The sequence below is a fragment of the Falco biarmicus genome, chromosome 2 (genome assembly GCF_023638135.1).
Source record: "Falco biarmicus isolate bFalBia1 chromosome 2, bFalBia1.pri, whole genome shotgun sequence".
In the NCBI taxonomy this organism is placed as follows: Eukaryota; Metazoa; Chordata; class Aves; order Falconiformes; family Falconidae; genus Falco; species Falco biarmicus.
In genome coordinates this window covers 82529776-82544336 of record NC_079289.1, presented here as the reverse complement: position 1 = coordinate 82544336, position 14561 = coordinate 82529776, and the positions used below count along the sequence as shown (strand labels likewise).

General features: G+C 36.5%; 1 protein-coding gene across 16 annotated transcripts in view; it reads right to left on the bottom strand.

Annotated features, from left to right (window-relative positions):
- Nucleotides 1-14561, bottom strand: part of CASK (calcium/calmodulin dependent serine protein kinase) — a 226511-nt gene that overhangs the window by 67506 nt on the left and 144444 nt on the right. For 12 of the 16 annotated variants that reach the window (XM_056329526.1, XM_056329525.1, XM_056329530.1 and 9 more), the window contains 3 exons: nucleotides 13213-13296; nucleotides 11531-11630; nucleotides 6386-6403 (listed from right to left, as the gene is read on the bottom strand). In XM_056329526.1, coding sequence (XP_056185501.1) covers nucleotides 6386-6403; nucleotides 11531-11630; nucleotides 13213-13296 — 202 coding nt within the window. The remainder of the gene's footprint in view (nucleotides 1-6385; nucleotides 6404-11530; nucleotides 11631-13212; nucleotides 13297-14561) is intronic. The other 4 variants (XM_056329527.1, XM_056329540.1, XM_056329531.1 and 1 more) reach the window with 1 other exon arrangement.

Below are 14561 nucleotides of genomic sequence, written 5' to 3'. Positions count from 1 at the left end.
ATTCACTTCACAGGCTTGTGTATCTTGAGTCCCTAACGCTGCTCAGTGTTGCCCATAACCACTAGGACTTGAGCCCAAACCAGAACCAGTAAGAAGTATGTTCTAAGTTGTCTGCAGTGCTGTATTATTGTGAAACACTGAATACTCCAGACCACCACATTATTTATTTCACAGTATTACATACTTTGGGAATTTTATTTTGTGGAACACTTTGAGGTCTTTCAAATAGAAATAAAAGTTGTTATTTTTTAGTATTTGCATCTCGACAACCCTTTGAATATCTGGGAATTTCAAAACATTAATCTTTGCTCATTAGGTCTTTTTTCTCCGGTCCATTGGTTGCATTGAATAGATGGCTGTAAAAGACAGTTTCCAAGAATACCCTTAACAAATTTGATGAGAAGTTCTAACAGTGACTCTGCTAATCCCTCAAAATCACAGTTCTACTTTACTTTTTTTTTTTACCTGCAATCCTATGCCATATCAACTGCCATGTCTTTCACGCTTTTACAAATAACATGCACCTTCATGAAAAAATGTATATATTGACAGGATGTTATTGCATAAAGAAGTGCTAGAATAATTCTACAGGCATTTTTGTGAACACATAAACTCACTCTGTTACAGACATTTGGTTAAAAGCCCAAGAGTACGTTTCAGAAGAGTTTTAAATTCAGTTAAAAATATTACATGAAATAAAATTAACTAAGCTTTACAGCACACCTGTCCCTCAAAAGATTCATATTCTATCATATTTAAGCTAAATTTCTAACCTTTGGGGAAAGTGTAAAAGCACTCAATACTTATAATTAAAGCTTGTATTCTCTAGGAACAGGATTTAATCTCTTTTCATCATTGCAAATACACCCATTTTAGCCTCAGCATAGATGATAAAGGAAGGGCTTGAGTGAGTTATTATAGTCATACAATCTAAAAGTTCTGATTTCTCATGATCTGTAGCAGTTACAGACAGAATCTATAAATGAAAAAATTAGAATGATGCATAAATATTAGGAAGCCAGAAAAAAAAAGGAAGTTGACTGACTTGACTGGCTTGCTTGCTTTTTTTTTTTTTAAGACTCCCTAAAGTAAGCTTTGCTGGAAAATGCTGCTTACTGCCATAGAACTTTCAAGTAGCCCCAATCACTTAGGTGAGATGAGTCTCACCCTGCACCTTAAGTTACTATAAAAATATACACACATAAAATTGCACAGGAAAGGTTGTAATTCCAGTGATGGAAGCAGAAGACTTCTCCACAGTAATAGTAAAAAAATCTGCACCAAACATGGTTCTGTGAGAAGAATGTGTTAACTGTGGATGCTACTGTAATTGCAGATGCAAATGAGCAGTGATATTCGGGGTCATGCACACGACCTTGTCTTTCTTGTATTCCCATAAAACCATCTCAGCAAGCATGGCTGCAACTATTCACAGTTCCCTCAGGGCTGAAAACTTAACTTATAGTGCTCTCACTATATGGGCTGGAGGGAAGGGAAAGAAGGTCAGAATGCTTATAACAGTCTTCTGCAGTCAGTGCTAGTACCTGAAATGGTTTTATAGTTAGTGGAATGACTTCTTAAGGATGACACCAAATTGCTTCTAAGAAGATGGAGATGAACTGAGTAGCTTTCTGCCTACTGAGGCAGATCTATCACTTCTCAGTTAGACATATCTGCCTTATAAGGCAGTGGCTTGGGATTATTTCTTCACCCAGAGTGTAGTCAGAGTTATCACAGGTATTTCCTGAAGGTTCTGTTACCTCATTTATGGTGATGGCCATTCAAAAATAGTTTTCTCTTACAGCAAACTCTATCTCTAGAGTCTTTGAGGTTCCTATACAGTGCCCTCAATTCCACTTGAAGTTGGCATGGACAATGGTTTATCAAGCTGCAAGTAGACAAAGCTTTGGTAAAAGAGAGCGCTGTTACCACATTCTGGCATCTAGCTATTGTAATCTGCAACACGTGCTTTGGCTAGAGAAACTGAACTTTAAAGGTAGTCAGGAGTTGCTTCTCCCCAGAAGAGGAGAGAAAGCAATAAAAGATAATAAAAGAAAAATCTTTAAAGAACCATTCCAAAAATTGCCTACATATTCTCCAACAGTACTGTGTCTCCACCACAAAACACCCCAAAAGTTTGCTTTTCCAAGGCTCAGCAAACCAGACAGGTTCAACTGACTTTCTCTCTCATGCAGCAGGCGGTACAGAGAATTACAAGTTTCTTTTCATGCAGCAGTGATCTGCAACTGTGTATGACTAAAAGTGTTTAGGTAAAAAAGATCTTGCTGCAAAACACAAGCGCTACATTCTGACTACAAACACATTCTGAGAGAGGCTAAGAGAATTCTTAGTTTTATTGTTTTAATATTGAAGATTACAAATGCCCATTTAAATTTTGGTCAGTCATAAACCCTCTTCTGAGCAATGAAAAGTTGTTAGAGGAAGCCTGACCTTGGTTAAACACAGAAATATAAAACCATGACCTTTTTACAACTCTCTTGCAATTAGTATTCCAGGAAATGACTCTGCAGAAGACCTTATAACAACTATTGTAATAATAGCATATTATTATTAAAGAGACACAGACAAAATCTAAACCCCTTAGATTTGTAGAACTGTATAAAATTAAGGTCCTGACACCAACCACTCATTTTAATCCTGTCCATTCTTATGAACTACCTTAATCTGGATTGGTTTTTCAACTATTCTTTATGTTGTAAAAATAGGTAAGTAACTATACCTTGAAGATTTTACAGTGTTTTTAAAAATAACTAATTAAAGCTTAGCTGCTATTTGCAATTTGTCTGTGTATCACAGCTCAGTTGTTATGCCAGTCAATCCACAATCAACATAAGCTGGTTTCTCCCAGCTTCATCTCTTGGCTGCCTTCTTGTGTGCAGCCACTGGAAATGAAATTACAAAACAACCCTGACTCTCAAAGCACAGGCATTTCAGAAGGTAAGATTTACATTTCACTTTGTTTGTGAAGAGGTCTGAGGCTAGCATGTACAGCAAGGATAGCAGAAAAACCCATCAGAAACTGTTAGATTTTAGAGAGATCAAATACTACAATCACTAAATGAAGTCCCTGGATACAATCTCATAAAAAACCAAGCATGGGCATTACTACAAAGTGCAGTTATTTTCAGGAAAAAAAGGTTTTATAAATATTGTAAGATTCTGACAGAGCACATCTGGTGAAGTGACAATGAGATAATTTCTACCAACTCTATAATGTGAGATTCAGGTTTCATGGATTTTATTTTTATTTTTCATGTATGAAAAATAAAACAAAGGTTCTTTGCTTCTGGTTTAAGACTCCAGCAACACTTACACCTTTAAATGGTAGTTTTGCTTTGCTGGCATCTAATTGTGATACCCCAAAACCACAAGGCATAAATGTTTAACACATTAAGCACTATTTCAAAATGCTGTGGAAATGTTGGGGGTTTCAAATCATGATCACATACACATTTAAAACTGTTCACTTTACTGAAACATGACAATCTAGGCTCAATATCAGCAAAACTATAAAATACTATGTCCACGTTATATACTAGGCCAGGTTTGCCTTAGTAGCACTGGACAGGAATTAAAAAAAGTATAAGAAACAACCCTCTATTTCCTGTTGGTCCTGTAAAAAAACATACTAAACATATGCTGCTTCCATTAAAGGTGGGAAAAGAATATTGGGGTGATGGCTTTAAATTGAAAGAGGGTAGATTTAGATTAGGTATAAAAAAGAGATTCTTCACTGTGAGGGTGGTGAGACAGGGGCACAGGCTGCCCAGAGCAGCTGTGGGTGCCCCATCCCTGGCAGTGCTCAAGGCCAGGCTGGATGGGGCTGTCAGCAACCTGGTGTAGTGGAAGGTGTCCCTCATCATGGTAGGTGGGTTGGAACTAGATGGTTTGGAAGGTCCCTTCCAACCCAAACCATTCTATGATTCTAACCTTTTACAGAGATGGGACCTTTCCACTACTTGTGCTGATTTAACTACCCAGATTAAGAGAAAGCCAAATGAGTACCAGATGCTCTTCACCACTTCAGACCACATCTGCAAGAATCACTGGAGTTCTGATGCCTCTAACCTCACACAGTAACTTGTTGCTCTTTGCTGTCCACTATATTACAAAGCAACTATCTCTGTAAGGACAGAAGACAGCCAAAGCATGTGTATATATATGTCTATAATAGTTTAAGATATGGTGGGAGACACATTTCACATATACACACAACAGTGTAATTCAAATGAAAGGCAAGTAAGGACTCTATCCTCCACAAATTCCAGCTATATAGTGTTTAATGACTTCTTCCTTTTTAGACAGAAACCAAACGGCCAAGTTTAGACACACTCTAAATTTACAAATAAGTGTGCCTACACACACACAGTTCTGCGAATGCTACTGGGAAGCAATTTAAGACAGTAAAAATATATACATAAACACTATATATATATTTTCTTATATATGTATATATAACAATCAGGAAAAGTCTAGGGAGAGAACTAGAAAGGTGGAGATTTATGCAGACTACAGTGAAACTGCAGAAAGAAGGCACTTTGTGTGATGGAAGGGTATTGGGATTTACAACCAAATTAAAGAAGGTAAGAATACCTATGGAATACGAGAAGAGAAAAGCAGGCACGTAAAAAACAGAGCAGAAAACCAAAGGAAATAGGTGCAGAAGAGAAAAACAGGGAGAAAGAAAAAGACTGAACAAAGAAAAAAGAAAACGGGGGCAAAAAAAAATGAGAAAACAAGAGATAAAAGTGTTCCTAAACAGAAGCAGGAACGCAGAGGAGAGTACTATATATGGAAATACAAAAAAAGAGGGGGACAAACAAGGAGGGGGGAGGGGGAAGGTGGGGGGAAAGGGGGCAGGGAGAAAACTGATGCTTGACTTTGAAGATAGCCTTTGTTTCATTCCGCATGCACAGGGGTGCTGTGTGTATGCATGCCCCCAGCCTTCTCCTATCTCCGTACTTGGGGCCTTTACACAAAGTTTGCCAATTCCTTTTCCCAGTTACCTCCCACTGTAAAACTAGCCACAAACATGACAGAAAGCAGTCTTGTGTGGTGGTAAAGAAATATGTAGTGAGAGGGTGTTGTTTTTCAGACCAGACCTGCAACTTACAGGTAGCACACTCACATGCAACTGAAAAAATAAGTATTTTCACAAAGGAATGTCCTTGACTATTACTTCTTCCGATACTTTCTTCCTCATTGCAAAAATATATGGAAACTCTTCTGGCAAGTACAAGGGGAGCACACTCTGTCAATCAGTAAGTTCACTGAAGAAACTCTCTATGCACAAACAAAAACCAAAAATCACTGGCAGAAGCTCTGTATGAAGTTTCTTTTTTCTCTACAGCTGTATAAAAATACTACTGTTTCAAAACTTTTATAGAAAAATCCACTGAATTCTCACTTTTGTATTGTGAGACAGAGAAACAGGACAAGGAACAACATCCCCCCAACCTACAAGATCAAAAGAATGAAGCAAACAACAAAAAAATGTGCAACTTTGATCAGAAACAGAGACATGGAGATATGCCTTGCTGCCCTGACTTAGGATGGAAGAAGAATTGGTAGCCTGCAAATCTTAAAATGCTTCAGGAAAGAAACCACTTTTTATTGCTTGTATTTTGAGATGCTGAATTTGTTGGTTTTGAAATGGTTGCAGTTTCTATCAAAGGGCCTAGAATTTCACACCTTCTCCTCTGTCTAGTACAGTCTGCAGGTTTCAGAAGTGCTTGCACTTTCAATTTCTCAATTTTCTCAAGTGTGCAGCTAATTGCAGCAGAAACTCCTACCTACATGCCAATATTAGTCCTCTTCATTAAGGAGACACATACTAGATTGTTATTTAAATCAAGTGTATGCATATACAAAACGCATATGCATATATCATGTATCACATTAACACAGAATGATCAAGAAAGTTCATGCAAGGGTATAGCAAGAAAATAATATATGACTAATGTTACAGTATATGTTTAGTGTTAGGAAAAAAAAGCCCAGTAGTCCATGAAAACATTGATTTTGGAACTAAAATGCAAAATCAAACCATTTTATCCTTCATTCATTTAAAGAAAATTAACTTTTATTTCAGTTGTCTTGCAAATATTGAAAAGAAAAAAATCAGGTAATTTTAATACTGCCTCTAAACTTCGATCTTCAGAATTCCCTGGAAATCATATTACTTCTGGTTCATTATACTTTCAAAGTTATATACAGATTTAGTCAAAAACATATAGACTATTTTTCTTGAGCAGGCAGTATTAAAACTGAAAATAGCAAAGAGAAGAAAGCTGATTTTTAAACATGCAAAGACATACACCATAGCTGAATGATAGGCCTTAAAGGAAAACAAAGGGATACCTACTTTCTGCTGCTAGAAGTCCTAGTAGGAAGGCAGCATTTGGACAAACAACAAACAGTATGAAGATTTCAGAACAAGCGATTTATCAAGCTGCAACCTAGCACACTAGTTTAGCCACAAAATAGTATGAACAAAGTGACAAGGAACCCCCCGTCATTCTTTTAAAACGGCTTCTATGTGTGAAGCAAACGGGACTTGCGAACTGGGATGGGAGGAAAACAAACACCCGGCATTGGGAAGGAAGGCAGTGCATGTATGCAGTGTTAGGTATCTGTAATACCAGACTTTCTTCAATGTTGGTTAAACTATTGCAAAAAACTCATGGACAAAAAATGATTTCAAGTAAGACTATCGTAAGAGGTCAAATGACAAACTATTTCAACATACTGAAACAAAGTGTAATATCATATTCATTAATACAGCTACTAACTAGAATTTAGGAATATTATACTGAAATAAATTTTTTTACACAAGTTTCAGTGAGAACCACTATGAGAACAATTTAGAAATACAACCACTTTATTGATTTTAATTAACAGTGACTTTATATACTTAGAAGTTTTTGTGTCTAAACATACCAGAACAAAGATTAAACCATAAAGATGAAAAATCATAAAGATAATAATGGAGTACAGAAACACTCAAACTCATGATCTCAAAACTGATAGTCAGTTATACCTGTAATCCTAGATAAGGAATTTATAAGAGTAAATTGTAAGATGAATGTAATTTTCTTCCAAGCACTCATACTTTAAAATGTTACACAAGACTCTCTGCAAGTATTTACAAAATCAGGGGTAATCTTTGTATAACAACAGTATTTCTTTTTCTTCCTCATGTTGATGAGACTGATTGTTATTAAGATATGGGCTTAGCACCTGCTGGTTGATCTCACCCTGAAAGACTATCGTATTTAGCTTTTTTCCTCATTCCTATTACTTTCAAATTTGAAAATCAGGATCTTGTACTGTTAAGAATTTCTCATTTGACAATATAGAGCCTAACAAGATAAAAAAGAACAAAAGTCTCAATTTACATACAGCAATCCTGAAACAAAGTATCAAAATGGATTTGTAAAAATGCCATATGAAATTTGTGCCTTGCAATTTGAGAAAACAAACTAGGAACACTGTTGTAGACATAAGATGCCTGCTTTCTGTGCAATGCAAAAGCGATCCTTCTGCATTCATCACCCTACACTGTTACCACGGAGCTCAGAAAGCATGTAAATGTTCAGGAAGTACTGCAACAGTGCTACTTGTTAGCCTAGGCTAAATGAGTACATTTGGCCAGTCAGGCTGTTATAAAATATGATGCTGTACTTTCTCTGTGGTTAAGCTGAAGCACAACATTATAAAATATCTCAAGGGGATCTAGAACCGTTTGCAGCAGAAAGCTACTCTGAAACTTGTTAGCTACTTTTCAGAATATGAGCACTGTAAACCGAGTAATTCAAGCAGGCATTATCAAGGAAAGTCCTTTAACCCAAAAGGTAAGGTTCGCTTTAATCTAAAAACCAGTTTTCCTGATTTTTAATTTTTTTTTTTTTTTTTTAAATCAGTTTCACAGAGACTATGGAATATCCACTGGCCTAACTCCAACACTGACTCAGTAGTTTTGAAAATGTGGCTACAAAAAGGTTTTGTAAATACAAGGTTACAAAAAGCCTCTTCAATTTATGGGCTTTCCTAACTGTTGGCCTAAAACTTTCAATGCCCTGAATCTACTTAAAACTCCAAAATAAACTAAACAGTCTTCCTGAATTCAGCTTCCCAAGTCAAAATGTCAAACAATTCCACAGCCTTTCCTTGGGCTACTGCAGAATGGGGGAGCTGAAGAACAAAATGAGGAAAAATGAAAAGCTTTACACTGGTGATGCTCATTCTTCACCCAGAGGCATTATTATGAAAACACTTGAAAATTACACCTCCATGCTCTCCGTTGGGGGACAAACGGTCAACATATGAGAAAATCCTGTCTTGATCTAATGTGCAGTCAGGTGATAGGAGGGCCAGGGAGGGCAGGGGAGAGGGGAGGGAGTTGGATGGGGAAGGGCAGCAGAGAGCAAACTGATTGTGAACTATTCTGGCACCTAATTAATTTCAGGGTCCACTTCAAATACCCTCTAGTGAGCCAATTTTTTTCATGCACCAGATTTAGCCTTTAGGGCTGCTAATTGCTAACTCCTGATTTATGTTTGTTTCAGCATACTAAAACCACCCAAAACATTCACTGCCTTGGGAAATGGACATTTTATAATTTCTTGATGACAGGCAACCTGAAAGTCAGATGTTTTACATTCTAGCAAAAAACATTTGCAAGATGCTTGTCATTTGAGCTGTTCTGTAGCTTTAATAAAGAAGTTATTGAACACAGCCTATCTGCAGTAAAGTAATGTTTTAGTTTAAAAATATTTACCTAATTTTTCAAAATGTTATAAAAGCCTTTGTCATACTCTCTCAAAATTCAGCAAGGCTGACTTCTGTCATGTTACCAAAAGAATGATAGTCGGGTTAAGTTAAGTCCTGCAGAGGATAGTTGCTTGATAAAGGAGGAAACAGATCACCCAGGAAAAGCTGTGGGAACCAAGAATTATTAACACACTCTGTACGATTCGAAGGAAGATGTGTACAGAAAAATACCTGGTTGACTTCAAACAAAATTTATCTGTGCTCATTCCTGTCTAATTTTGCTGAACTTCACTGAAAAGCTCTCTAACAAGAATATCCTTTGTGATTCTGCATCTAAGAAAGTCATCTGACTTGCTACTTATAGTGCCTTCATATCCCAGGCTATTACTCTGGTAGTATAGGAAGATGCTCAAAGGCTCCAGCAATCCCAGGTTCACTGAACTCTGAGGAAGAACACCTCTAGATTAATCTGGGAAAAAGACATAAATGAAATTTTCTGTTTCTGTGTTTAGAAAGACTTGAAGAGGACAGGATATGCAATTTGCATAACATAATAAGCATTTATATTTCTGCATCTTTATCTCAGTAGGAGTTCTGCATTTGCCCATTTCTGACAAATCATTTACTTTCAATGATAAGCTTCATGAAATTTTATGGGAGGATTAAATAGGCAGCAACATTTAAAATATTAAATGCTCTTCATTAGAGTTTATGATCTGGAATAACATTATGAGATGTTAGGAAGGAAACTTAAATAACCTTAAGAGAGTCAAGTTTCTACTGCAATTCAAGAGTTTTATGTCTAATTTCTATAAATTAGTTCAGTTTAGAATCATCACAAGAGCCTGTCTTTACAAGCTAGTAATATCTGAAAATGTTATTAGTGTACTTCTGAAGAGGAAACAATGTATCTAGCAATTTCAGAAGTAGAAAGTTGCAGTATCTTTTCCTGCAAGCCTCAGTGTTTATCCTGTGATATTAAATATTTTATCAACTAATGTATTTGGTCAGGGAAACAGCATGAAAACTACCCACTCAGTATGGTTTCCTGATCGTTGTGATCTCCCATCAGTGAGATCAACAATGTCACTTTAGAGAATAATTATGCTTTCCTGAGAAATCCAGGTTGTTGTTTCAGTTCTTTCAGAGAGAACACAAGATAACAATGGATCCAGCACAGATATACTGTAGCATTTACATGTGTACTGGATTCATCTGTTCTGCAAATGGAAAAAAATAGAACTTGTACCTTTGCTGTACACTGAGATCTGCAATTACATCACTCTATCAGGAAGACACATGTCCTGTTGATGTGAGACTGAAACTGGAAAGAGGAACTGCAGTTTTTAGATTAGGAAAGTTGCCACTGCCAATCATGTTGGTGGCCTATTCATTTTTTTAAATGGGGGAAGTATCTGGAAACAAACATTAAAGCACTGCCAGTAATTCTGGGTGAAGTAAACCCAACTTACTCTTTCTTTAAGAGTATATATGCTTACATGTACATCAGCTGGCTACCTGAAGTTTAGCCATGATGCTGTGATTACCCATTTGCAATAAATGATCTGAGATTCCCATTCACTTCTATGGAAATTATGAACAGTGTGCATCTCTAAGGACAAAGCAATCTTTTAAGTACTCAAACTTGAATTCCAAGAAGTTAAATTTAAGAATTCAACAAAAAAAGCTGCCCCCAATTCCTATATTAATGGCATTAAAATTATAAAAAATTCTTGTTCATATGAAAAAGCAGAAAAGGAACACTTAACATATGCATTCAGTAATTTTCTCACCTGTAAAGATATTGGGAAAGCGAATAATCACACAGCAGTTCAACACATGTAATGAAATTCTTGAAAAGCGTTCTAGTAAAGTAGTGTAAAGCTAAAATATTCTGTCAGTACTATTTAGTTGTTTAGAAAAATGAAGAGAGGGTCCTACTGGCCTTAGATTTTTCTTAAAAGTTCATTTAACTTGCTCCTAAACTGTCATTTTACATCAGACAGACAAACACAGACTTTTGCACTGCAAATGTTCTGAGGAATGCTATATCAAAATTAAGAGGCATAACTATGACAGGGCTGTGTTTGTATAGGGACTGACAGGTTATTTAAATTCCTGAATATGGGCTGAGACAAAAGGACTGCTTGGATTAAGATCACCGTCCTGCCCAAGGCCTAGCTATGTATCGTCTTCCTCTGTGAAGTACATTGGGAGGTCCCTGAAATGTACTGTCCTGCTTTGAAGATTTGAGGGTCTGGATTATAGTATCAGAAATACTGTCCAGCTTACTTTAAAAAGGAAACATCTTAACCATACTGTTCTCTAAAACAGGTGGTCAAGAAACTGGTACACAATGGTTTCTTTTAACCAGTAACTATTAGTAAGGTATTAGAACCTTGCACCTGCCCAAGAATTCACTACAAAATTTCAATAAGCTTTTACATTCAAATAATATAAAGAAAAATATGAGGTTACAGCACTATTTGTAATTAAATGTATATACAACAAATAAAATGAATCAGAATTTCTGTAGAAACTTACAACTCTGCAGAGATCTCATTTTCTCCAGTCAATAGCACCATTATCACTGAAAATTATTTATGCTTTCATATTTAAATGTTAACTTAATATGCAACTTTATGAAACCACAAAAAAATTAGTAAATGCTTGGTACTCTAGTCAGAACAGAATTAAGACAGGTTGACTGCAGTAAATACACTTTCTATTAAACTACCTGAGGAGGTGGGGTCTTCAGAGAAGTCTGGCAGCTCTTCAGGGGGGTCACCATAGAAGGAGTTGAATTTGTGGCTTGACACAGCTGCTAGTACTGCTCCCTGAATAAAAACACCCACAAAGTTACACAAAGAAGGATAATGAAACAATTCCAGACACCCTGGATCATTCAAACTCCTGAGGTCTCTTGTGTGTTGACATTCTCAGTGAAGACTAAATAGATTTTCTATTTTTAGCTCTGCTTCACTGTTACCAGTGACCATATCCAACAGAAGAGCTGGTCATACATCACTATAATAAACATAAAGTATATTCTTTGTGAGAGGATCCATGAGAACAATTTTACACGGGTAAGCATTTTAAAACTGTAAGTGTTAGGCATAAATTCCCATAGTACAATGCAAACAAAATAACTCACTTTTTTCTCTTTCCTCCCTAGAGTGGGTAGCTTAGCAAATATAAAAATTCACTCCTTAAAGCAAATCAATATGTTGTTACTTGAGAAATTGTCAGAATCTGACACTGACAGCACTAGGATATTTGACACCCATAATGTATCTATATGAAAATGTAATAATCTCAGAATCCCAGAACGAGTGTTACATGCGAAGTTACAAAGGCAGAAAAATGGTTGTCTGCTTCAACATACATTTACTTGTTCAAGTAAATTAGTTTAACCACTCAGGTTTTAATGCCTTACAGCCGTGGCTGTAGTCAAAACAGAACACAAATAATTTCACGAAACATTCTGCAAGGCTGTGCTTTGGATAAAATGGTAGAAAACAAATAGCACAGATACAAAAGCTCTCAGGAGACTAAATACAGTGGCCTCCCCAGGAAGAAATCTGGGAACTATGCCTAGAGCAGGAAAACAGGTCATATTCTAAAATGTACTTGCTAACATTTTAATGAAAGGATTACCTGGACATACCTGAAACCACCCAAGAGAAAGCGCTGTTTATCATGACCTATGGCAACTGTTGCACCCTAATCATCAGCTGTTTTGCCAGCTACATTAAGCTTGCAAAGCAGCAACTCAACGTGTATACCCAATTCTGTATTTTATGACAAATTATAAAAATACCTTATGAATTGTAACACTGCATGATTCTGTTAAAATTTTCTCAACCTTTCAGTGAATTAAAAAATGTTTCCATTAAACTTTTCAAGATAGGAACTAAAGGGAAACCATGTTGTTTTGGGCTAAAATGTCAACATTCTTTTCAATGCATCTGAGAAATACTTTTGTGTATAGTTCAACATAAAGGGGATAAACTGAAGAATACGTCTTTGCTCTTCTTGAAAAAAAAACCCACCCTAAAACATTATTACATTCCTTTTATTATAAATATAACACAATAACAGAAGACCATTTTACTATTCTCTCCTCTCCAATAACTCATGTTATACAGAATTAATGAATTAATTTGAAGACCTCATACACACCTGGGTTCATACCAGACAATTTGCACTGAAAATTAGTCTGAAAACTACGCACTAAGAAAGGATGAACACTCTTAACGAGACGTCATTGCAACAAACAACTGTGAAGGCCCATTTCAACTCTTTATTTTATTGTCAACTTCAGAGCACAGATTTCTTTTAGCATTTTTAAAATGAATAAAGTATCACACACAATTCAAGTTATGTAATTATATTTTTTTAACACTACATTCATTTTACCTTTAGTTTTCGTCTTGCATTGAATTTTCTCAATTGTTCTACTGTTTCTGGAAGATGAATCTTGTATGCATAGCGATCTCTCTCCTTAAAAACACCCACAAAAAACAAAACAAAGAAACATTAAACACAAGCTCTTAATATTATCTCAACATTAAGAAACTAGACAAGAAATATACCAGCTAACAAGTATCCTAAGGAGAATGAGGATTTGTTGCAACTTAAGAAAAACCTTAGGAAAATGAGAGGGATTAAAATATGTTGAAAACATTCTTGAGCTAGGGATATTTTCTTTTTGTAATTTTGTTTCTCACTTTGTAGTAAGACCCTAGCTTTTTGTTTTACCGTTGCACTGTTAGTCAGTCTGTGCCTAGCATTAAACTTTGAAGCTGGCAAGCACAAAGTAGTTCCGCTTCTTGGGATTCACCAACTCCAGTGAAGTAAGGACTTCAAGTACCCTTTTAAGGGGTGGTTGGTATCAGGTGAGCTTGAGAGATGGGGTACGTGTCCAACAGAGTAGGAAGTGCCAGCTTGATGGCTGGTGACACCAGGCGCTGGCTTACAGAAGGAATTCTCCATTGTACATGCAAAAGAAACATTCACCAATGAACAGTGGACAGTGGGGACAGAACCTGCAGCAGCTGACTACTTTCTTCCCCTGCCCCAAATCATCACAGAAGCTACATACACTTATTAATTTAATGTACATATTTATCACATGCATCTCCTGAATCAGAGTGAAATCGCTGGCAGAAGTAATTCTGTCTCTCTACGGCACTAAAGATGTCCCTGCCTCATGCTGTGTTTGGTGGCTATCTATAAATGGTTTAGAAGAAAATTCTGAGTCAGCAGGGCAGGCAGTTTATCACAGGCAAAAATAAGAGGACTGACTCACAGAATGCTGGCCTAAACTTGGAAACAAAGTTATCTCAAACTAAATCTTCTCTCTCCTGGCTTGTCTTTGAACAAGTAACAGCAATATCAGAAAGAGACCACAGACATCAAAAGTGCTATTCATGCTATATAGGCAGAACTTGCACATTTGCATTACAGAATTACCTTTTTAAAAAGCCTAACCAACTTAGTTGCTGAAACACAAAAACGGCAAAGCTTTCTGCCAAAATAACCCTCAACAAACCCCTTGTTTTAGCATCTAAATGTGGGTAAGCTCATGAAGTGAGAAAAAAGTCAAATTACATGCAGGTTAAACCAGATCACCTGTGTTTACCACAGGTGCAATCACTGGAGTATCATCATTCAGGCTTTCCCAACATGGTGTCCATTCCTATGCTCTTTGAAATATTTTGTGCACTATGTATGCCCCAGATGAACAGACAGAACTTTGGCTCCTT